This window comes from Lonchura striata, chromosome 3 (assembly GCF_050655825.1).
Source record: "Lonchura striata isolate lonStrDom1 chromosome 3, ASM5065582v1, whole genome shotgun sequence".
Lineage (NCBI taxonomy): Eukaryota > Metazoa > Chordata > Aves > Passeriformes > Estrildidae > Lonchura > Lonchura striata.
In genome coordinates, this window is record NC_140705.1 from 15,592,062 (window position 1) to 15,614,022 (window position 21,961).

The 21,961-nt window shown below is 40.9% G+C and overlaps 1 protein-coding gene across 1 annotated transcript; it reads left to right on the forward strand.

Annotated features, from left to right (window-relative positions):
* Nucleotides 1-202: 202 nt before the first annotated feature.
* Nucleotides 203-21,862, forward strand: YWHAQ (tyrosine 3-monooxygenase/tryptophan 5-monooxygenase activation protein theta). The gene is made up of 6 exons (XM_021525423.3): nucleotides 203-304; nucleotides 1,324-1,702; nucleotides 16,646-16,769; nucleotides 19,142-19,305; nucleotides 19,673-19,768; nucleotides 20,793-21,862. Exons 2-6 carry the CDS (start codon nucleotides 1,409-1,411, stop codon nucleotides 20,850-20,852), a joined length of 738 nt encoding a protein of 245 aa, XP_021381098.1. The 5' UTR covers nucleotides 203-304; nucleotides 1,324-1,408; the 3' UTR covers nucleotides 20,853-21,862.
* The last annotated feature ends 99 nt before the right edge of the window (nucleotides 21,863-21,961 follow it).

Genomic DNA, 21,961 nt, shown 5'->3' on the forward strand with positions numbered 1-21,961 from the left:
TGGAGGAAACCCCGTGGCCCCAGCCGCAGCCCACGGGCCCAGCCGAGCTCGCGCCCTGCCCGCGCTCGCCCCCGCGGCGGCGCGCTCCTCTCTGATTGGCCGGCGGCGCGCGGGGGGGCGGGGCCGGGCGCGCAGGCCGGGCCGCGATTGGCCGCGTGGGCGCGGGCCGCGCAGCGGGTTTGTGCGCGCGCCAACGCCCTTCAGCGCTGGCTCGGCCGAGACGGGAGCGGCTCTTTCTCTCCGCCACAGCCCCGAGCGCGGCACCGACCGGGTGCGGCCCGGCCCCACAGCCCGGCGGACCCAGGTGAGCGCGGGGTCGCGGCCGGCGTCGGGATGGGCCCCGCTCCGCTGCTTCCTCCCGCCGCGTCCTCCATTTTGTGATCGCGGCGTGGAGAGCTCGGCGGCCCCGGGGAGCGGGAGGTGCATCCAGCGCCGCCATTTCGCACCCGCCGCCGCTTCCTCTTCCCGCCCCGTCGCCACGGGGACTCCGCCGGCCGCCCCCGCGCCCCCCGCCGGCGCAGGAGATGCGGCTGCTGAGCCCGAGACCGCACCCGCCGCCGTGTACCGGGAGCCGCCGCGCTCCCCGCCGGCAGCGCGGGGCCCCCGCCGCGCCGGGGTCCGGATCGGCGGCCGCCGAGGCCGACAGGGAGGCCCGGGTCCACCGCGCCCCGCCGCGGGAAGGAGAAGCGCCCAGGGCCCCCTCGCCGGCCTCGCGGCCCCGGCCCCGCTCGCCCCCAGGGAGGCGGGTCCTGGAGGGGTTTAACCCCTGCTGTGTTCTCCGGCGCCGAGCTCGTCTTGCTGCTTTTATTATGTATTTGTTCCCGCCAGTCCTGGCATTCATGCCCGCCTGCCTCCGGTGCTCGCCCGCAGGACTGGTAGCACACGGAGGCAGGGATTTGGGCGAGGGCCCTAGGCGGGGTGGTAACCAGGAATCATTCCACGAGTTACGGGGCATATTAATATGCTCACGTAGGGCACGAAGGAAAAGCGGGATGATGACTTTTTTCTGATGGAAAAACAGCTGTTGCCACTGCTTGGGCGGCTGGCTGCCGTCCCTTGTATAGCACCGACCGAGTGCGACTTCTCCGCCTGGGTTTCTAGGTCGTGGTTTCCCGAGGGGTGGACCCTTGGGGCGCGTCCCCGTAGCCTTGCATGGAAAGGCAGGATGTTGCAGTCCGTCTGTCCAGGAGGAGCACCTGGAGATGGGGAAGGGACGGCAAGGCTCAAAGTAATTCTCGTTTTTGCTGGGTTGCAGTGGGTGCTGCAGGATCGTGTTTGGTGGTGTTTATCCTGGCATCATGGTTGCTGTCTTCTTTCTGTCAGGTTTTGAGGTGCATTCTCGTCCTGATAGTGTGACATCTCCAGCTTCTTCTGCTACTGCACTGCTCTTGTCCCACTGCCAGCCACCATGGATAAGACCGAGTTGATCCAGAAAGCCAAGCTGGCTGAGCAAGCCGAGCGCTACGATGACATGGCCACCTGCATGAAGGCAGTAACGGAGCAAGGTGCCGAGCTGTCCAACGAGGAGCGCAACCTGCTCTCCGTGGCCTACAAGAACGTGGTGGGGGGGCGGCGCTCGGCCTGGAGGGTCATCTCCAGCATCGAGCAGAAGACAGACACCAGTGACAAGAAGATGCAGCTTATCAAGGACTATCGGGAGAAGGTGGAATCTGAGCTCAGGTCCATCTGCACCACGGTGCTGGTAAGTCAGGACTTTGTTTTTTCTTATATTTTGTTTAAGGTAAAAAAATACAGTGTTTAAGTGTGCTGCTGTACTGGAGGAAGCATTGGGAACTTGCTTGGGGCATATCATGCAGTGTTGTGCTGGGGTAGGTGAGGTCAGTACCGTAACTTCTGCAACCCTTACGTGGGTCACTGCAATGAGGAGGATCAGCTGCACTATGCTGTTGACGCTATATTTGTAGAGGTATTTGAGATAGTTAATTTTGAGTGTCTATGAGGTACGTTTTTGGGTGGAGAGATCCATATGGAGTATTTCACCAGGTAATTGCAGAGATACAGCCTCTGTGCTGTGGTTAGTAAACATATTCATAAGATAAACTGAAAATGTGGAAAGCCCTTTATTTAGATCAGCTAATAACTTGCTACAAACATTGAAGCCATGTATGCATTTTGTTTACTTCCTGATGAAGAGAAATACTCTAAAGGGGTCTTCAAGAGACATTTTGATGAATGCTTTAACATAAATTTAACTTTTCAAACTTAGACATCTATATTGAAGGGGAGAAAGTGACATGTAGAAATTGTCTTTGTTAGATGCAAGCTGACTTCTCAGGGTAGCTTTGAGATGGTTTTGCAGTAATTACGGAGCAATGTAAAACTAAGGTGTAAAGACCAGAATGACATCCTAAGCATGCATCAAACACAGAAGTACATTTCTGTGGAAGCAGCAGAATTCCAGGTGCTGTTGGTAGGAAAACTGTAGTGCACTGCAGTGGGAGCTCATGAGATGTGTGTCTGCAGTGTGGAGGCTGCTGGACCCAGTTTTACATGACCAGGGAATGATATCTGAAAAAAACTGCACGTGCATAATGCAATAGTAATTCTGTGGGCAGATCATCTTCAGTGGTTGATTTGCTCCTCTTAGTTACCTTTTTCTGGTGTCTAGTATTGCTAATGTGAGACCAGGAGGAAGCAAGTCTATAAGGAAATAAACAATTTTGAGGTAAACTTATTCTAGATTTGTTTAGGAGATGTGAATTTAAAGGTGACTGGTTTGGAAGTAACTGATTTTCTTCTTGATTAAGTGTTTTGGCTCACATACAAGGGAATGCTTCTTTGGACTGTGCTGAAAATACCTATATGCTTCCTTGTATGCTGCCATCTAGGTTTGTTCTTTTTTAATCAAAGTGAGTTGTCTTTCTTTGAAAATAATTTTCATATTTATTAGCTTTATGAATCAGTTAATTCCTTAACACATTTGAGCCCATGCCTTCCGCAAGAACAAAATTGTTTCAAAAGGTGTATTGAAATTGTAAGACTTTCACCTTTGTGAAAGTAATACTTCTGTAGGATTCCTACTTCCTCTGACAAGAGTTTCACTGGACGCCTGTGTTGAAGTGCCAGCATTTGTGTCACTCTTCTTTCTCTACTCAGTGCCCCACTTCAGAACTAACTTCTTGGGACCTCCATATAAAGCTCTCACTTCAGATTTCTTAATCTCCCTTTGTCCTTTTACCAAATTGAGTGCCTTGGAGAAGGTGATGTATAAAATCTCATACTGGTTGTACCATCTTGACAAGGAACTTGTGTTTCCATAGGGAGAGGCAGTGAACCACTTCACACAGTGTCTCTAATGAAGTTACTCTGATGGTGGTCAGCAGGTATTCTGGTAGCCGTGCTAGCACAGACCTCTAGTGTAGGGAAAGCAAGCTCTTCCTGTGCTAGATGAATTTTTCAATGCACTCTAGTCTTTCTCTGTTCTCAGCAATGGCCTGTTGGCAACTCTCCCCTTCCGGCCTGGAAGGCTGCAGGAAGTAGTGAAGACCCAAACCTGGAGCTGAGCATGCTTTTCCTGTCCTGTCCTGACCTGCTGCAAAGATATGCCTTCCTTTGGTAGGAGATGTTGCCTATCTACTGCAAGCCTTCCTTTTTTTATTCTTCCTTTGAGGGCCATGTGCAATTCTGTTCTCTTCTGATTCCCTCCCTTTCCTCCTCCATCTACCACTCCTATGATCCGTGAGTCAGCGTGAGCGAGGCTGGAATTCAGGAGAGCGGGAGTTACAAAGGATGGGTTTCCTAAAGCTGAGCTACACAATGGTTTTGGCTCCTCCTTTGAATGATAATTTCTTCTGTACTAGTACTATGGTAACAGCTTGTAGCTTTTTCAGATCTCTTCAGCTCAATCTCAGAGATGCTTTTTTAATTCTAGGAAGGCAGCTAAACTGTAACAACTGCTGGCAAGTAGTATGGAAAGGTTTCTTGTCATCTGGAGTATTTGGATTTAGCAAGGGTGGGTGTGTTGGGTGGAGTGTGACTGCTGTTAGTCATACTACTAACAGTTTTTTCAAAAGTTTTTTTTTTTTAACTACTGATGTGGCATATTTCTAAATCTTCATGTAGAAATACTTGTGCTAGCATTAAAAATGCTGCTAATATTTTTATTAAAATGTCAGGAACATGGAATCTGTAATTACTTTTTTTCTGGCAAAAAATGTCCCAAGCCAGTTAAGTAAGCATTGTTTCAGGTTGTGGTTTGATAAAGAACTTAATTTTAATCACTACTAGAATAAAACCATTCAAAATTACATTGAGATATCTGTATATAGAGATATACATAAAAATAAAGCTTTTACTGATTATTTAACTGTCATTCTTTAACTGCCTGTCTTGCAAGTAGGCATGATATGAATGCTTTTTAGGTGTTAATTTTATGACTGGTCTTTCAGATGAGAATAGCTCTTTAATGAAGAAATGATACGGCTGTCAAATAACTTACACAAATGTTTTATTTGAAAGGTACACTAGGAGGTTTTGCTGAACTCCCTGTATTGGTTGACTAATTATTTGGTAATGTATAGAGTTAATGTTGAATCATCCCTTATGACTCATAGCTAAAACTGTTCTTGAAACTCTTCTCCTTGAATAAAGAAACAGGTTGGCAACTTAATTTTTTTCAAGATACAGTTCACACTATGTTGATTCATATACTCTGAGCACAAAGTTCATGTTGCTTTCTCCTGACCTGAGTGATACCAAGACAGACACTAGATAATGTAGAAGGGGTGGATGCAGCAGCAACTTTCATATAATTAGTGAAATGATGTGGGAAACTTTGAAGATGAAATGTGCAGTATAAGGTTTGCTTACTAATATGCACACTCCAATGTTCAGTGACAATAGTTTTTTTAAAAAGTTAACTTTTGAATTGAACCTTTCTAGGGAAGCTGATTAAACTGGTGGGGTTTCTGAGAGCCTTGGTCGTTTTGCGTGGCTATAACTTGTGTTGCATTCAGGCTCCTTTGTTTGTTAGACAGCAGTAATGTCAATGCAGGGAGGACAGCAGCCCTTGCCTGGAAGTACTCTCCACGTGCAGCTTGAGGTTTTTTGTGTGTGTTTGCATGTGTTCAGTTTCTAGGTCCTGATGTGTTGGAGCTCTTCGTGGAGTAGTGGAGATAAGATTTGGTAACTATTTGCCCACAGTTTAAATCTTGGTGAAGATGCAGAATCATTAGGGCTTGAAAACAACTGTGTCTTGGTGTGGTTACTTCTCCTGTCTCTAACTGAAATGTTAAAGTGTTTTTTAGTACTTTAAAATTTTATGTAGAAAAGTTACATACCTGAGGCTTTTAATTTGTTTCCCAACATCAGTTTTCACAGTGTCCTCTGTAAACGTTTTTACATTGTATTGTGTCAAGCCTATGTTGGCTTGTTCCTCTAGAAATGAGTGATGGCATTACAAACTTTTAGAAATGAAGGAACACTTACGTTGCCATGTGCTGTTGATTCTTCTTGCCACTCTGTGGCAGTGCCTGCAATGAAATAGTTTTGAGCTGTAGATGTGTATTGTCTATATTTTTACTGTCTTAAGGCTGATGGGATGCTTTGATATTGTGAGAGGTTGCACTGTTAATTGTTGAAAGCATGTATTGGTGTGCTGCTCTTGCCAGCCCCCCTTTCCTTCCTTCCTCCCTCCCTCCCCCTCCAAGGTTGCAATGTTGTTCCCACTGCTACTTAGCATACATAAGAAACAATAAAAACTAATAAAAACAAGTAAAAAAAAAATCTGTCCACTTCTGATTATTATCCATTTTGTAGATCTAGTTCCAAAGTTAGTCACTTAAAATAAGTAGAACAGAAGTTCCCATGATAGAAGGTAATGTTTAGAGCAGTTTGTTTCAACAGCACAAGTTGAAAGTGAAGTTGGCATTTTCTTGAAGTAGCAAATAGATTCCTCATATCAGGTAAAATATCTGATGTCTGATGATGGATAACTTTGACCATAGTCCTGTTTATTCCCTGCTGTTACCTTTGGCCTACAGAAAAGTGAAATCTTTGTGGTTTTTATTGCCAGTGTAGAAATTTGTCATATTCAGTAAGTATCAGCTTCATGCTGCTATGTAAACAATTTACCAAAATTTCATACCTTGTGAATTCTTTATCTCTGTGTTCCTATTGTCAGGGAAGAGAGAGAGTTTTTACAGAAATATATGTGGTGTAGAGGTAAAGCCCACTAAAAGGATATTACATACAGTCTTTTGATACAGGAAACTGTGTAGGATGCAGTTTTATTTTGAAGGTCAGGCATACTAATCAACGTTACATTTGGACTTGAGTTAGTTGTCCCAGTTGTGGTTGGGACAGTGTTTCTAGTATTACATTTAACCTTTTGTAAGTTAAAGAAACTGCTATTCTTAAGTGGCTAACTAAAAGGAAAGGCTACTTCATAAAAGTCAGGTTGGGAATGTTACTTCATGGCAAGTCCAGAACTGTGGAGTGAATGCGAGTTGAATTAATAGTTTGAAATAAATAATCTTTTTTTGTGAAAAGTAATTTGTGGGGAGATTATTTTTCCTTTGTGTTCTTAGCACAACTTCTAGCAACCATCAACACATTTGTGGTAAGAATTGTGGAACTTAATGGTTTAATTTTTTTTTTAGTTTAATATGCTTGAAACTTAGATATGAACTTGACTTATTCATAGTTTTACCTCCTCTGTCATCTTTCAATAGAATATGCTGCTTGAATCCTCACTCTTGTGCAAAGAAAACATAATTTCTGAAAAGGGACTGATTCTTGCAGAAAACAAAGCCTGGAGTGCACCGAGGTTCTTGAACAGACTGTGAACTGTTAGAGAGTCCAGCTCAGAATAAATCAAGGAATTCTGATGGTAGCTGAAGCCTCCATCCCATGCAGTCATTGCTTGCTGCCCCCTCCCCTTACAGCTGAATGCTGTCTAGTTTTACTTAATTTATTGGAGGACATTTATTGCTTTGGTGGCCTTGAGAAAGTAGGCTGTGCTCACTGGATCAAACTGGACAATAAAGTCAAAAATTCTGGTTTTCTGCTAATGCAGTGAACAGATTTTGTAAATTACTGTCATGCTTACCTGCTAGACAGTTGTCTCACAGGCACTTCTACTACCTTGGATACTAATGTGATGAGGTGCCTTTTTGAAGAAAAACACAGAAGGCTGTATGTATGAGAGACAGAACTTGATGGGGAAAGAACACACTTGAGTTTGAAGGTTATTACACATGATTTCTTTATCATTACACAAATGAGGGTTGTTTAGCACAATATTAAAGAAATAGATTTTACCAGTTTTTGTACAGGCACTGCAGCTTAGTATTCTGGTTTCAGTAATGGGGGATGCCTGATTTTCAGTGGAAGGTAGTGAGGAAAACAGCAGAGGAAGGGCTAGTAAAAGTGCATGGGTATACTTCGTAAATTCGGTGGGTGAAGGTGGGCAAGCACTTGATTAATCAATGTTTTCATATTTAGCTTTATGGTCTTGGCCTTGGAGAATGAGGGGCCAGGTGCTTTCTTACTGCCAATAAATTTTAGGCCAATTTTGTCACAAACAGGTAAGGTAAGTAATAACTATTCTTGAGCACTGCATTTGTGATAGTCAGTATAGCTCCACCAAGTTTACTGGAGGGGTGTTTACAAGTTCCTCTTCATCCTTTCTGCATCCCAGGAGCCTGGAACTAACATGAGAACACTTCAGATGTGCATATTGCTGATTTGTAAGCTTGTCATTTGCTAATCGATTCTGTACATCAGAATATATAACACTGCCCGGTTTGTGTGAGCTAGGCCCTTAGGAGAGGCAGCTAAACAATTTGTGTGCTGAGTTTCACATCTTGTAGTCTGTGCCCCCACCAAAACATCAGATGTCAAGATCTAAGAGCTGGACGTCCTGAATTAACTATGATTTTGCTTGTACCTTTCTCTAAATTTGTTAAAGTAATCAAGGATTTGATTTACCAGTTTCTGATATTGATAAAGGTTTGATATTTGCTCTATTACTGTTTATTCTCTTGTTTAATTTATATGATCCATTCACTGAAGTAGCCTGATATGAGTAGTGTTGAGCTCTGAAAACAGAAGAATTTGCATTTTCTTTAATAATAGCTTTTCTAAATACACTATATATACTCTAACCTGACTGACAGCCACATCATTCCTGGATAAAACTTCTTCAGGAAGTTTTTTTCTGAAGTTGAGTTTATTTTGCAAAATTCTTGTAAGCAGAAATTGTTTTTAATAGAAGTAGGTAACAGGGCCTTAGCAAAAAATCATGGTTCACTTTCTGTGAGATGTTGTTGTAACCAGGTTATCTTAAATGCTGACTTGAGTTTTTCTGACGTAAGGTTAGACTTCATTGTTGTAGGTTGTCTCATTTGGGGAATAACAAATTACTGGCACATTTCCAGTCACAGTCCCAATAGACTAAGTAAAATAATATATTGCTGGATTTCCTTCAAGATAAAGTTGGATGATGCAAAAGGCTCTTCCAAGCTACACTATGCAATGGGAATAAAGTGCATCTGTTGTGTTACCACTTTGAGTTTGTGGTCCCAAGCCTCTGATCAAGAGCTCCCAAAGAGATGAGAACTGAAGCAAGTCAAAATTAGTTCTTTGCATAAGGGCAGTGTGCCTTAAGACCACATAACTTCTGTGTGCTCTTGTCCCTCTTGTGTGCTGTTGGTCTAGATATACCTTGGCCAGTCATTTAATCTTACCTTTGGCCTTCTGTAGCTGCAGAGCATAGAAGTATTTTTAAATGAAAGTTTAGACTTTTTTTGTTTAATTCTATCATATTATGCAATGTCATGAGTGGATGCTGAAAGAAGCTTTTAGATGGCCAGGATTCTGAAGGAGAGGATTTGGTGTCTAAAATGTGTATTTGCTAAGAGGTGAAGAGCGCTTGGAAGTATTTTGAAGAATTAGAAATATGTAAAATGCAGTCATGGAAGAATGTTAGAATCAATTTGAGATAAATCTGTCGGATACCAAGGAATTTTTCCTGAAAGCTTTTAGCTGTGTTTTATGGCCATTAATTCATCCAAAATTTATAATTTTTGAAAAGAGTAATGACCTTTTTTTTAATACTCATTTTTACATTAGATAGGGGAAACTGAAAAACTTCAGGCTCTTCTATAAAAACTTTCACTTGGTTGTTCATTGTGTTTGAAAATTTATAGAAAGGAGTACTTGCATTTCCATACACTTCTAGTTCCTGGCTTACATACTTCTCTGGGGACCGCAGAACTTCCTAACTTGAGGAGAAGTATAACCAGAGAGTGTAAATTATAGGTTAAATTAATCTCGGCTCCAGGTGGGAGTAGTGTGGGCAGACGTGCTGTAGCTCATGCTTCCAGTGCATTTGTTAAGTGAGATTCCAGATACTTCATTCAGGGCCTGTCTTAAGTGTTGGCTGCCAGTTCTTAAAACTATGTAGACAAAGACATGGAACCAAATGGAAAAGATGAATTAGGTCACCCTCTCCATTTTCATGTCAGGTACATTTGTCACTGCTTTCAGTAGTTCTTTGTCAGGTCACCTTCAGGCCATGCCATTACTGGAAAGGTGCACACATATTTTCCTCAATACATAAACAGAAACACTGTTAGTCTGGAGAGGTCTGTATGAAAATCACTTAAGTTCTTCCAAAAGGAGTTGATGCATAGAGCTTGAATTCTGAAGGATGAAGAATTCAGTTCTGCTGAATTATACTGTTGAAAGTAAAGTGATCTTACTGTTGCAGCAGGGGACTCTCCCTTTCCTGTCAAGAAAACAACTGCTGAACGTTAAAAAACACCTAGGTTTCAGTGAGTCATACTGTGGACTTTGGAATGACTGATTTTACTTAAAATAGTCAAGAAGTCTTAAATACTACTCTGCTAGACGATTAAAACAGGCAGTCATTTGTGAGTAGAAGCCTTATTGAAAGGTCTGAGCCCACACCAGTCATCTGTGCTGTCAGAGACTTTGGAATATTTGATGTGTTTAAATTCACATTTAAGTTATATTAGGTGATTATGTTGGTCTGAGTTGCCTCGCCAACTTTAGCTTTGCTTTTTGACTGCAGCTGGGGTGAAAAACATTTCTCTATGCTCCTTCTAGGTTTTGGGGTTTTTTTTCATATTGGGTCTGGATGAGCCATCAGAAATACTTGAGACTGAATAATTTTTCCAAATATTTTGCATACTGCAGCCCTGAATTTGTGTAGCCTCATACACTCATGGTGTTCCAGTGGGATGCAGGCTGCTCATCTAGATGGGACTCTGATGTTCAGTCCATGTTTCGGGGTGGTTAGTTAACTTGCTGGAAGTGTTGACATGCACTCTGTGCTTTGTGCATTATTTTTAGCAAACTTGTCTCAAAATAGGTTTATTTTGAAAGTTTTTATACACTTGCATGTGACTTTTTGGTTCTGTGGGGTTTAGCCAAATAGCGTATGGTACATTAAGTAACCCAGGTAACATCTGTTCTCCTGGTGGCTGTGCTCTTTAATAAACAAAACAACCCAAAAGCACTTAAAGCTCAAAATAGAGAACATTCAGTATCAGTTCAGAAAACAAAGAAACATCTAGGAAACAGCAATAAAAATCAGTCTAGTTCCTATAAAACCTGTGAAAAATTGGTATTCTGTGAAATGACAACATCTTGTCTGCTGGCAGGTCTGAGAACACTTGGACAACTAAGAGCTGCTGAGCAAAAGTTTGACTTGGTTTCTTTTTTCTTTTTCTTCTTTCTTTTTTTTCCATATAACTTAACTTTTTCCATTATGCAGTGAGGAGGAATATATTTTTTTTTATATTATAAGCACTGATATTTATTAATTTGTTCTTCTGTCAAAAAATTACTACTGTAGGATTTTGTTTTTTCTCTAGATGCTTTTTGTGTCATATGAGTTCAAGCCAGGTGAAGGACATTGTTTTAAATTACTAAAATCTGCAAATGCCAGTTACTTCACACAAACTGTTTGGATGTTCACTTTTAAAAATAGTTTTTAAAATTACATTCCCAGAAGATGGAGATGGTACTGAAATAAGGTATTTTAAACATCTTGAACATATATGGGCTTAAGGCTCAAGGGTATTGCTGAAACAGTCTGACTTGAAAAATCAAACTTTATCCAACATAGGCTTCATTCAGCAAATTTGGTGCCAGCCGTTTAGAGCATCGACACACTCCTTGTTAAATACCATGCAGCAGTTTAATTTCTGGGACAAACTTTTGGAGAGCATTGCTGTTTGTGATGGTTGCTTTTACATTGACTTTTTCCTTTTAGTGGAACAAAGTTAATGATAAACTGTACTCTTTGAGAAACGCAAATGACAATGTAGATCTGTCTTTTAATAGCATAACATTAAATAACTTGGTTCTGGTGATGTGACCCAAACATGTCATAGATGTTGACATCTGAGTAATGGTGACATTGTAAATGTTTTGAGTTACTCGAGTTTGCCACATTGAGAACTTCTGTCCCTACCTAGGCACATGCTGTCTTTAATGTGCTTTGAAAATCGGCCTCAAACTAGTTGTGATGAGTAGATAATCTCTGAAGCTGACCTGGTTCACATTTATCCTCTGGTAATGAATGGTTAAGTGTGAAGAAAATGCCCCCTAGCTAGTGGTATTGGAATGTATGAGGAGATTTTACACTCATGTACTTGCTAGTCTTACTGAAGTCCAGTTTTGAATGGCACAACTGCTGAAGGAAGCTAAAAGTTCAGTTGGGTATTCAAGATGTTTTTTTTTCAATTTCAGCTTTACTGTTGAGATTTTTTTATAGCTGGATATGTGGGAAGAGAGAACAGCACAGACCAGATAGCAGTGGTATTTTTCTGCCACTTGAATCTACCCTGTAGTTAAACTGTATAGAAAGTGTTTTCTGTACAGTATGGTTGAACTTAATGTCTCAGTCTTGCCTTTTAAAATAGGCTTAGGTGGGAAGAGAATGGTGGGACTTTGTGTTACGAGGTCAGCTTTTTCAAGGAGGTGTTGCCCTGAAAAGAGATAAGAGAAGCCATATGTAGAGTAGGACTGGAACATGAATTGCAGGGGAGGTGTGCCAGTGTATTGTAAGGAGAGGTTGGCTGGATGCACACACCACAAATAATTATTAAGGAGCTCTTGTCTTCAGGGAGCTGTTTGGTCTGTGGCAGACATACCTTCAGGTAAAGGTATGGCTGACATTCCTTCAGGGCTTGGTTTTCATAAAGCTGAAAAAATGGGGAAGTGATGAGAGCAGATACACTGACTTAGTATTTCTGGCTCAGGTTAATTGCAGTGGTCAGTGAGTACCAATGTTCAGCCTACTTAAACAGAAGGGAAAAGGGACTCAGGATTTACCTCTGAGTTGGGAAAGAACAAGAGTAGAATGGAGAAGGATCCAAAAGGCAATTGAAATGTAAGTTTCACTTGCATGTAGAGCAATGTTTGCCAATGGAGAGAGGAAGAAACAAAAAAATCCGTTTTTAGGGGAAGAAGTATTTAGCTGCCTGGTTCCTCATGGCTTCTTCAGGCAGCTGCAGACCTGCTCCAGGGAGCATTAGCCCTTTGTTGCTGGCATCTTTATAATAGATAAAGAAGCTTTCCTTTTATAGGAGAGGAAAAGAATATCATATATGAAAATATGCTTTTAGGATGATAAGAGTGTTAGCACACTATGAAGGTAGAAGTAAACTGAGATGGATGAGCAACACTTAGGAGACACTTATCACGCTCTAGGAGCACCAGCACAACACTTGAGTGTAATATGGCAGTGCTGGGGGAAGCAGCAGCTACCAACCACAGACTGTCACACTGCAAACCTATTGTAGTGCAGCTGCAGTGGGACACAAAAGGTTTGGTCTGAGGATAGAGCTTTGATTCCTGCATCTTCATACAGATGCTCCTGGTTCTGAGAGTCACCTGCCATCAGGGCAGATCAGCAGCTCAAACACTTTGTGGCTGTCATGCAGCTTCTGAGGCATGTTTCATGTTGCAGAGCACATAATTGTTTTTCAAGACTTGGTTTAGAAGGTGATGGGAAGAGCTGCAATTCTTAAGTGATGGTAGCAGCTGTATTTTTAATACATAAAAGGGATGGGCACATTCACTGTATGTGAGCATGGATGGCAGTCTGCTGTATTGCCTTACTTCATCCCAGAATCACGCCTCTGTCAGTGCTTGTCTCTGCCTAGGTAAAATCACAAAACCTTTGATGCTCTCTGTGGTCTGCTTTATTGCTTTGCCTGCTTGTAGTCATTTAATATCAGCTGAGGTTTAAAATAAGGAGTCCTGGCTAATATATATCTGCTGGAAAGGTAAAAAAGGTGGGAAAAGATTAGAGTTTTCCTGGCTATTACTGACTTATAGCAGTATAAAGCAAATAATTTGGCTTACTGTGCTGTCTGCTCTCACTACCCCACTAACATTTTGCCTCTGAAAAAGGAGGGTAAGATGCCTTACCAGAAATTATGATGATATCTTGAGATGAATGGCTCATGAAATACACCAAATAAATTATTGGTTTGAAAGATTAACATCTGGCCTGATAAATAATTAGCTTCACTTAAAGTCTGTTTGGATTCTGTTCTAACCTATGGGATTCATAAATGAGATCTGGTTCAATTAAAGGCTATTAAAAAACCAAAACTGAATATGTAAAGTCCAGAAGGAAAATGTTCCACCCTAGCTGAAGGAAAAGGCACAGGTCTCTTCCTTATTTGTGTTATGTAAGGATTAGTAGGCCCTCAAGATGAACTGGGAGTGGGAGCTGCTGAGCTACTCAGCTTCTCCACCTGAGAAGTGCCTAGGAAATTACCCACTCTTTGCTGTCTGAAACCTGCAGCTTATTCTCAGCATCATTTTTTTCTCAGAAGTTTTCTCTAAGTTCTCATTTTTTTCTATAAGTTTCTCAGAAGTTTGGACAGAGCCACTTGTTATCAGATCTGCATAATGAAGGCAGAATTTTAAGGATGCACTGACACACAGGCCACAGTGCTACTTGCTTGTGGTAGGGCTGCCACAGCAAAATCCTTTCTTATTCCCAGAAAAAGTGTGTGGCCTACCCCATCTGGGGGAAGGGAAAAGTGGGCACTGATGCTCTAGGGAATGTAGCTTTCAGATTTGGCTTAAATTTGCCACTCTAAAGCTTTCCTGTAAACATTTTTTAGTGTGCACTAGATTCCAGGGGTTAAGTATTTTTGAGTCATAACCAAGCCAGATCAGCTCTATAGGTAGAGCTGCCTCCAAAGACAGACTTTTGTAATAAAGTGGGTAATGCCTTTTGTGTGCTAAGTATGTAGTAAATTTTTGTGTTCTGGAAAGCATAAAAGAAAAATGCCTGATTGTTCCCTTGTTGATATAGTTGTGATATCTTGAAAGTTTTATTTCAGTATTGAAAGATGAATCAATGATAGGATTTTGAAAAATACCTGGTTTAAAATGTCATATAATATCTTCACTGCTTGTCTGGTCAGTGCTCTTTAGACTGCAGCACAGTTATCTGAGCACATGGATAGATCACATCTCTGCTACTTAAGGCAGTCCCAGCTGTAGGATGGCTTTTAGAGGCTGGTGGTTACTCTTCAAACATCATGGATTTATGCTAAACCGTAGGTGTATTATTTGTCACGTTTCATCCTTCTGGGCAATTTCTTGGAAAATCAAACTCAAATGTTGGACTTGAGATTACCACATTGTTGTCTCTGAGACTCTGAAACTGATATATGTAGTGTTGCACTTTTATGGCTGATGTGAACATTGTCAAAGGAGAAAAGCAACAGGAAAACATCGAGCCAAAAGGTGAAGTTTTTTTTTCTTTGCAGTAATCTGTAGAGTGGGAATAACTCATTCTAATATGGAACGATTCCTGCACAATAATAGTATTACTATGGTGTTGTATTACCCATCTGCCTACTGCCTTTGAACTCTTGTTTTGAAACAGACCTAAGGTTTTACTGCTTTTTCCATAACACCGGTGAGCTGTACTGTTCTATATGTTTGCTCAAGCCCCTGCATACTTGACTGCGTTAAACTATTACACAGATTCCTCACTTATACCTTTGCCAAATAGCCAGTGTCTAGGCTTTGGCAGTGGTTTTATAGCCTTACTCCTAAAAATGTCTGTCTTTGATTTGGTAGGTGCAAGGGTATGTCAGGCTTTGTATCATCTTACCTTCTGCTGTTTTCTGTAGGATTGTATCAAGGGCAAGTATGACTCTGTACTTTCCTTACTGCCTTGGTGGGGATCTCTGAGGGAGCTTGTCTGGCACTGTAGTGTTATATCCAAGGGACGCGTACAGTTTGGATGCAAAAATGCTTTTTTAACCCAATTGGAAGTACCATACTACAAGTGTCTGTTTAAAATAGTTGCCAAAACCTCAAATGGACTTGGAATGAGTAAACACTTTGAACTGGACTGCTCTGCTTCTATTGATCATTAAAGGAAGTAGTAATGGTATGGTGTGTGCATAGGGAGTAAGTTTGTGTCTAAAATTAGCTTGTTTTGATTATAGTGCTCTAGTAGCCAATTAAAGTGCTAAGGATTTTTGTGCAGAAAACTAACGGTTCCTTGAATGTTTTCTTTCTAGCTGCTTCATGAGTTTGGATGCATGTTCCTGTAACAAAAATCTTAACTAGCCAGCTGCAAGCTTTGTGGAAACTTTCTGCTCTTTTTTTGACCTGTTTGCTTTCCAAATAAGTAAATGCAGATCTTTATAATTTACATTCCTGCTGGAAGTTTCTCTGAGTACTGCAGGGTTTCCTTGAGTGTATCTGAACTCATTTGCATCTTTTGTCAACTCTGGAGAACATGGGTAGCTGTAGTAATGAGTTGGGTAAAATCTCTGGAGTTCAGGGGCAAGGTCAGCGAGAAGCTGCTCTGCTGCTTGTCAGTTCTCTGAACTACCCTTGTTTTCTAGGGAAAAGTCCTGTACCTCTTCTCTCCATTTTTTTTTTCACCTCTGTCTTAGGATGGCTTGCAGCCTTGGAGAGAGACTTACCTTCTCTTGCTGGAGGCTTGTAAACCTTTTCTTGTCCTTCTGGTATCAGGTGGGGAGCTGTGAACAAGAGGTGATGTTTGCCACAGCTCAGGGTGTGCTGGAGAGCACTGTATAGCCCTTCCCATTCTGGGACCAGCAAGGCAGATATGAAGGGTGCCTCTGCTGTGTTGGAGCCAGATGTTCCTTTAGAGCCTTATGAAGAGCTGGTTCAGTTTGGTGAGATTGGCTGCCAACTGAATGGGTTTGAATCCTTGAATCCCTGTAATAGGTGGGCTGGAGATTCCTTATCACAAGTCTAATAAACAGAATTGATGAAAAAAAAGTAGCTTTGAGACTTTCTGCGTTTTTTGCTTTTCCAGTAAAAGCTTACTCATTTGCAATGTTTTTGAAATGAGAAGTATAAATCCTGAAACTAAACTTGGTCCTGAAACAGTACATCAGTTTTCTTTCCTTGTTACTTGCAGTCTAATTGGGCAGTTGTGTGTTCATCTTAATGTAGTCTGTTTTGTACCTATACTCAGTTTGTTGGAGTAAGTGTGCATCAATCTAAAATGCCTTAGAACTCTGTTTAGCCTTGTAGCAAACATTTGAGTCCATCCAAACTTCTGGGAGAGAAGTAGATTGAACTTAGTTGCAGTGGTGTTTGTAATATGTCAATGTGTGTTTTGTTGTTGTTTCAGGAGCTCTTGGACAAATATTTAATAGCTAATGCAACTAATCCAGAGAGCAAGGTATTCTACCTGAAGATGAAGGGAGACTACTTCCGATACCTTGCTGAGGTTGCCTGTGGTGATGACAGAAAACGTAAGTACCTTGGGTCTTTCACAGTGCTGGTCCATGGATGAGGGCCAGGAAATGAAATACAGACTCCAAATTCACATGAGTTAGTTGTGTTTCAATCAGAAATCTCCAGTTTTCATACAGACAGAGAGCAAACTCTGACTAGACCTTGAGTATGCCAGGGAATTTTAGCTGGTGTTCCTGTCATCTACCCTAAATTCCTGAATAGTTTTTCCATAATGCTTATTCAAATCTTCTGGAAAACAATGTAGGTGAAGGTATGTTAATATATTTAATGCTGCTTGTTTGTAATTCTTTTCTAAAATAAAGTTGGTTGAGGAGAGTAAACACATCTTTGTAACATTTTGTACTCTGTGGCAGAGTCCTGTTGGTCTTTAAATTTTAACCATTTCACTGTGAAGCAGACTTCATTGTAGTCACCTATGTTTATAAAGAAGCTACAAAATTACTAGGTTGATACTCTAGCAAAAAAGCATGAGTTGTACTGTAAAATGATAGATTTTAATGGGAAATTTAGTTTGCCCTTTTGGATTCAGCAGGAAAGGCCTGGAAACTGCAATTGATACTGTGTATCTTGAGACTGTAGACCTTTCCTAGGAGTTAGAACAGGTGGATAGGTAGCTGTAAGTACCTCAGGAACCTCTTCTGGGGAAGATTTTAACTCTGTATTGAGCTGATGTATTGAATTAATTATTAAAACTGTCTTGCAAGGTGCCCAGATAGTGTGGTGATGTTAAAAATTCTTGGTATGGCATAAGCTAGTGATCTGCTTCTACACAACAGACTAAAATTAGTTGTGCAGTAGGAGAGGGACTGCTGGAACAACTGGATGCTGCAGTGGCTGTCTCTGGGGCTGGGCAGGGCAGGATCTGACCCTGTTGGCTGCCTGAAACCAATTGCAGTGCACAATGGGAGGATGGGACTGGTTGTCTCTCAGTAAAGGCTTTGTTAGTCTCCTCTATTGTAGGAGCATCAAGTAGAAAGATGAAGACATACGGAATGGAGTAATAGTCTTTGCATTAATATGTTGCATTTAGAAAGTCTTAACCCTTAATTTGATTCAAGTAGCAGCAGCAAGTCAATGGGTAGCAGAGTAAATTTGCCTTTGGCTTTCACAAAGATCATCTAATTTATACTTTGTCTCAAGGAACGGCTACAAATCTGGGCTTGTCCAAGCATAGAAATACCAGCTCCTGTTTGCTAAAATGACTGCAGTTAAATGCCACACATGCTGATAAGAGGATGCAGTGCAGGAGAAATTGGTTGTTACAGCCTTGTTAGCAGATCCTCCTGGGGTTTAGCTCTGAAGTTACAGTTTATATATATCACCATTTGGACTTTTCTGCTGAACTTCTTGCAAACTTCAAGACTTTAAGCTTTTCTGATGTTCCACCTTAAAGCATCTGTTTATTTTCTCAGCTTCAAATATATTTTATGTACTTATGAGCTAATTTATCTCCTGGATTTGGTAGCTTTTTGCCTTCTTTCACCTGTTCTCAACAAAGGAATAGTCCTTTAGCACCCATTACTGTGTAAATATTGCAAAACCAAATCTGTATTGACTCTTTTTGGTTCTTATTATATTTTAATTACCAGGTTCTTCTACCAGCATTTGCTGGAGCACTGCCAGTACTAGCTAGCTCCCTCACAGAGTATTTTAGCTCTGACAACAACCTTTTTTTCCTGCAGTCTCCTTCCATTCTGCAGCATGTTTAGGGAAGCTGTTGGCTTTTTGGTTGTCTATCAGAAGTGAATCTGGAATAGATTACAGGTATCACTCCTGAAGTACTCTGGTAACCCCTTTTCTCTGTGATGTTTATCCCAGTTATTTTGGGGGCAGCATTGGGGCTTTTTATCTTGACCTGTCCACACGCAGATTTTGGAGGCAAACCTTCAATTTTTCAGGAACATGCTGTACATGCCTTCCAAACTTCCTCATGGAATTGAGAATTGAGCCTTGTTTACTCTGCACACAACTCACATGAACATGTCCATCCTGAGAAAGGAATGAAGTATGAGTTCTGTAGAAAAAGCAGTGCACAAATGCTTCCCCCACCCCCCTCAAAATTATCAAAGGCCACTGAAGATTGAAGTAGTCTTGGATGCTTATGTTTACCAAGTTCTTGTGTTTATCTCTCTTGAATACCTTTGCTCTGTAGTAGCTTAGTTTGTTCCCTGTGCTTTGTCAGTGTGGCAGCTGTACTTAAGATGGGTGTACAATCATTACTTTGATTAAAAGTAGCTGCACTGTTTTCCTAAGAACAGGTTTATGTACAGCACTGTAGAGTCTCCTACTAATGGATTGATCTAGGTAGGAATGTCTTTAAAAAAGTGTAAATTAACCCAAAACCACTTTGTTTGTCATTCTTTTACAGAAACAATAGAAAATTCACAGGGAGCTTATCAGGAGGCGTTTGATATCAGCAAGAAGGAGATGCAGCCAACACATCCAATTCGCTTGGGTCTAGCTCTTAACTTCTCTGTATTTTATTATGAGATTCTCAACAATCCTGAGCTTGCCTGCACACTGGCAAAGACAGTAAGTCAGTTTTCTTTTTTCAGTATGCCTGCAGGGAAAGTAGAAGAGAGTTTATGTTTAAAACTGTATGAATTATTACTTCCTAGATTTTGTGAATGAAGTGATCATATTTAAAGTTTCTGATTTCCTTGCTCATATTGTTAATGGGATTGAAGGGGAAAAGCAGGCTGTGTTTATAATGTGACTTAAATTTTCAGCAGCATGGGAAGCTTTTATTATATCTTAAGTATAGTTTCATTTCAAGTAAAGCAGGTCATTAACTTCTGATGTTGCTTTTCTATTTTAAGCTGCCTTTTCTGATAGGTTTAGCTTCTGCCTGCTTAATGATCAGTTAATAGAAAGGCTAAAGATGATTTAATTATTCCAGGCATTTGATGAGGCAATTGCAGAACTTGATACACTGAACGAAGATTCATACAAAGACAGTACTCTCATCATGCAGTTGCTTAGAGACAACCTAACAGTAAGTTGCTTTCTTATGTATTATCTGGTTCTTTTCTCCAGGTGTTTGCTTAGACTGAATTTGATAGGGAAAAAACCCTTATTTTCATCTCACACAAAGCACAGGACTAACTTGGGCTGTTTGCCTATGATACCTTTTCATAACTTAGTTTGAATATTATGTAAATTGATGTCCAACTTCATGCTATGTAATGTGGAATAACAGCTTGGTTAGCTCACATTCTTCCTGGTGTAATGGCCTTTATGAGGGGAGAAGGGGCATTCAGCCCAACCTAATGTATAAGACAGGACAAGGGATTAAAAAAGGTCATCTGTGGTCTGTCAGGGAATCTTACTCAAACTTTTTTGATGACTACCTCAAAACAAAGTTTCTCCTGGTGTACATCCAGTGTAGCTTGCTTTACATGTTGTCCTGATTTTCATTCCAAAGCTCTGAAATTTCAGTGTACTAAGAATAAAATCAGTTTGTTTAACTATGTTATTATAATGATAAACCTTTAAGAAAAGTGCTTTATGGAACAACTTAAGTTGTATTAAAATATGCGGCTATGGCAGTTTTTCAGGGACTAGCCTCTCTGAATAATTACTGTGTTTAAAATTACAACATTTGTTATTTTGCAGTAGTCCTTTAGTGGAAGTGTCTGTGGTTAGCAGAGCGAAGTGCTTAGCTTTGATAACCAAAGTGGCAATCTACACTTGCAGGATTGAGACTGCTATGTTTGAAGTGGAAGTTGCCTGTGGAGCTGCTGTTGCAGTTGAATGGCTGGGATCGATGGCACAGCGCACTGTTAAGCACAGTGGAGCCATTGAGAACACCCTGCTCTGCCTGAGGGGAAGAGCTCTTTGTGTCCTGTGCATGGGCACATGCACCCAGCACATGCTGGGAGCCAGGGTTGTGCAGTGCCACTCCACTGGTACTTTGTGGGCAAGTCTAACACATTATCATTTTCTTACACTCAGTAGTTATCTCTTTGGAATTCAAGCTGTACTTCTGAAAGCTGACACTGTTCTTCTTTTCTTTCTAGTTATGGACATCAGACAGTGCAGGAGAAGAATGTGATGCTGCAGAAGGTGCAGAAAACTAAACTGCACATGGGGCGTCATTCTCCCTTTCCTTCTCAAAAAACCTTTTTACACGTCTCCATTCCTTATAGCTCCACTTGGATTTCCTATAGCAAAGAAAACCCATCCATGTGTATGGAAATCAATTTATAGTCTTTTCACACTGCAGCTTTGGGAAAACTCCATTCCTTGATTTGTGTTTGTCCTGGCCTTCCTGGTGTGCGGTTACTGCTGTAGAAAAGTATTAATAGCTTCATTTCATATAAACATAAGTAACTTCCAAACACTTATGTAGCGGACTAAAGTGTACCTGGTATTTAAAAACAAATCTGAACCAGTTCCTGCCAGTTGACTGTGTTTTGTATTACAGTAAGATATGAAAATGTAGTTAATTGCAACTAAAAAGTGTTCCACATAGCATTTAATTCTCCACATTCCCTTCTTATTCTGCAGGGTTTCCTTTCCATAATTGACTTTCACATGCTACTGTGTATTTGTTTCAGTAGGAATATGGAAGTTCTGGGCCAGATCAAGTTGAGAATTTAAAGTTTGGAAAACAACAAATTGAGTTGCTTCCCGTATCATGTAATACAGAAGCTTGTGTATTCAAAAACAGGGGCTTCTCTTAATCTTCAGTTGCTGCTGTTTAAGTTGATATCCCTTCCCAATAAAAGTTCACTTACACTCCTGCCTTTGTAGTTCTGGTATTCACTTTACTATGTATTAGAAGCAGCATGTTACTGCTGGAGTACAGGCAGTGCTTTTTGGCAGACTAAAGTGCATGTCATTTCTTAATACACTGGAATGGGAAAACCAATTGAAGTTCACATGTCCAAGTATAAAATTTAGTACTTTTCCATGCAGGTTTGTGCACATGTGAGAAGGTGTCAAGTTTGTCCAGTGATTGTTAGAGAGTTTGGACCACTATTGTGTGTTGCTAATCATTGATTGTAGTCCCAAAAAAGCCTTGTGAAAATGTTATGCCCTCTGTAACAGCAAAGTAACATTAAATAAAATTACATTTTATAAACCACCTACTGTTGACTTGTAACAATTCCATATAGCTTAAGGGCTGAACTTAAAAAAGTATCTTGTGCTGGAAGTGTCTTTCTCAAATTTATTGCATGCTTCT

Bases quoted from the DNA above. Each gene is read 5' to 3' on its own strand.
- YWHAQ (XM_021525423.3), top strand. From the start codon at position 1,409: ATGGATAAGACCGAGTTGATCCAGAAAGCCAAGCTGGCTGAGCAAGCC. The intron at 1,703-16,645 runs GTAAGTCAGGAC...TTGTTGTTTCAG, and splicing joins CCATCTGCACCACGGTGCTG to GAGCTCTTGGACAAATATTT. The intron at 19,769-20,792 runs GTAAGTTGCTTT...TTTTCTTTCTAG, and splicing joins TGCTTAGAGACAACCTAACA to TTATGGACATCAGACAGTGC.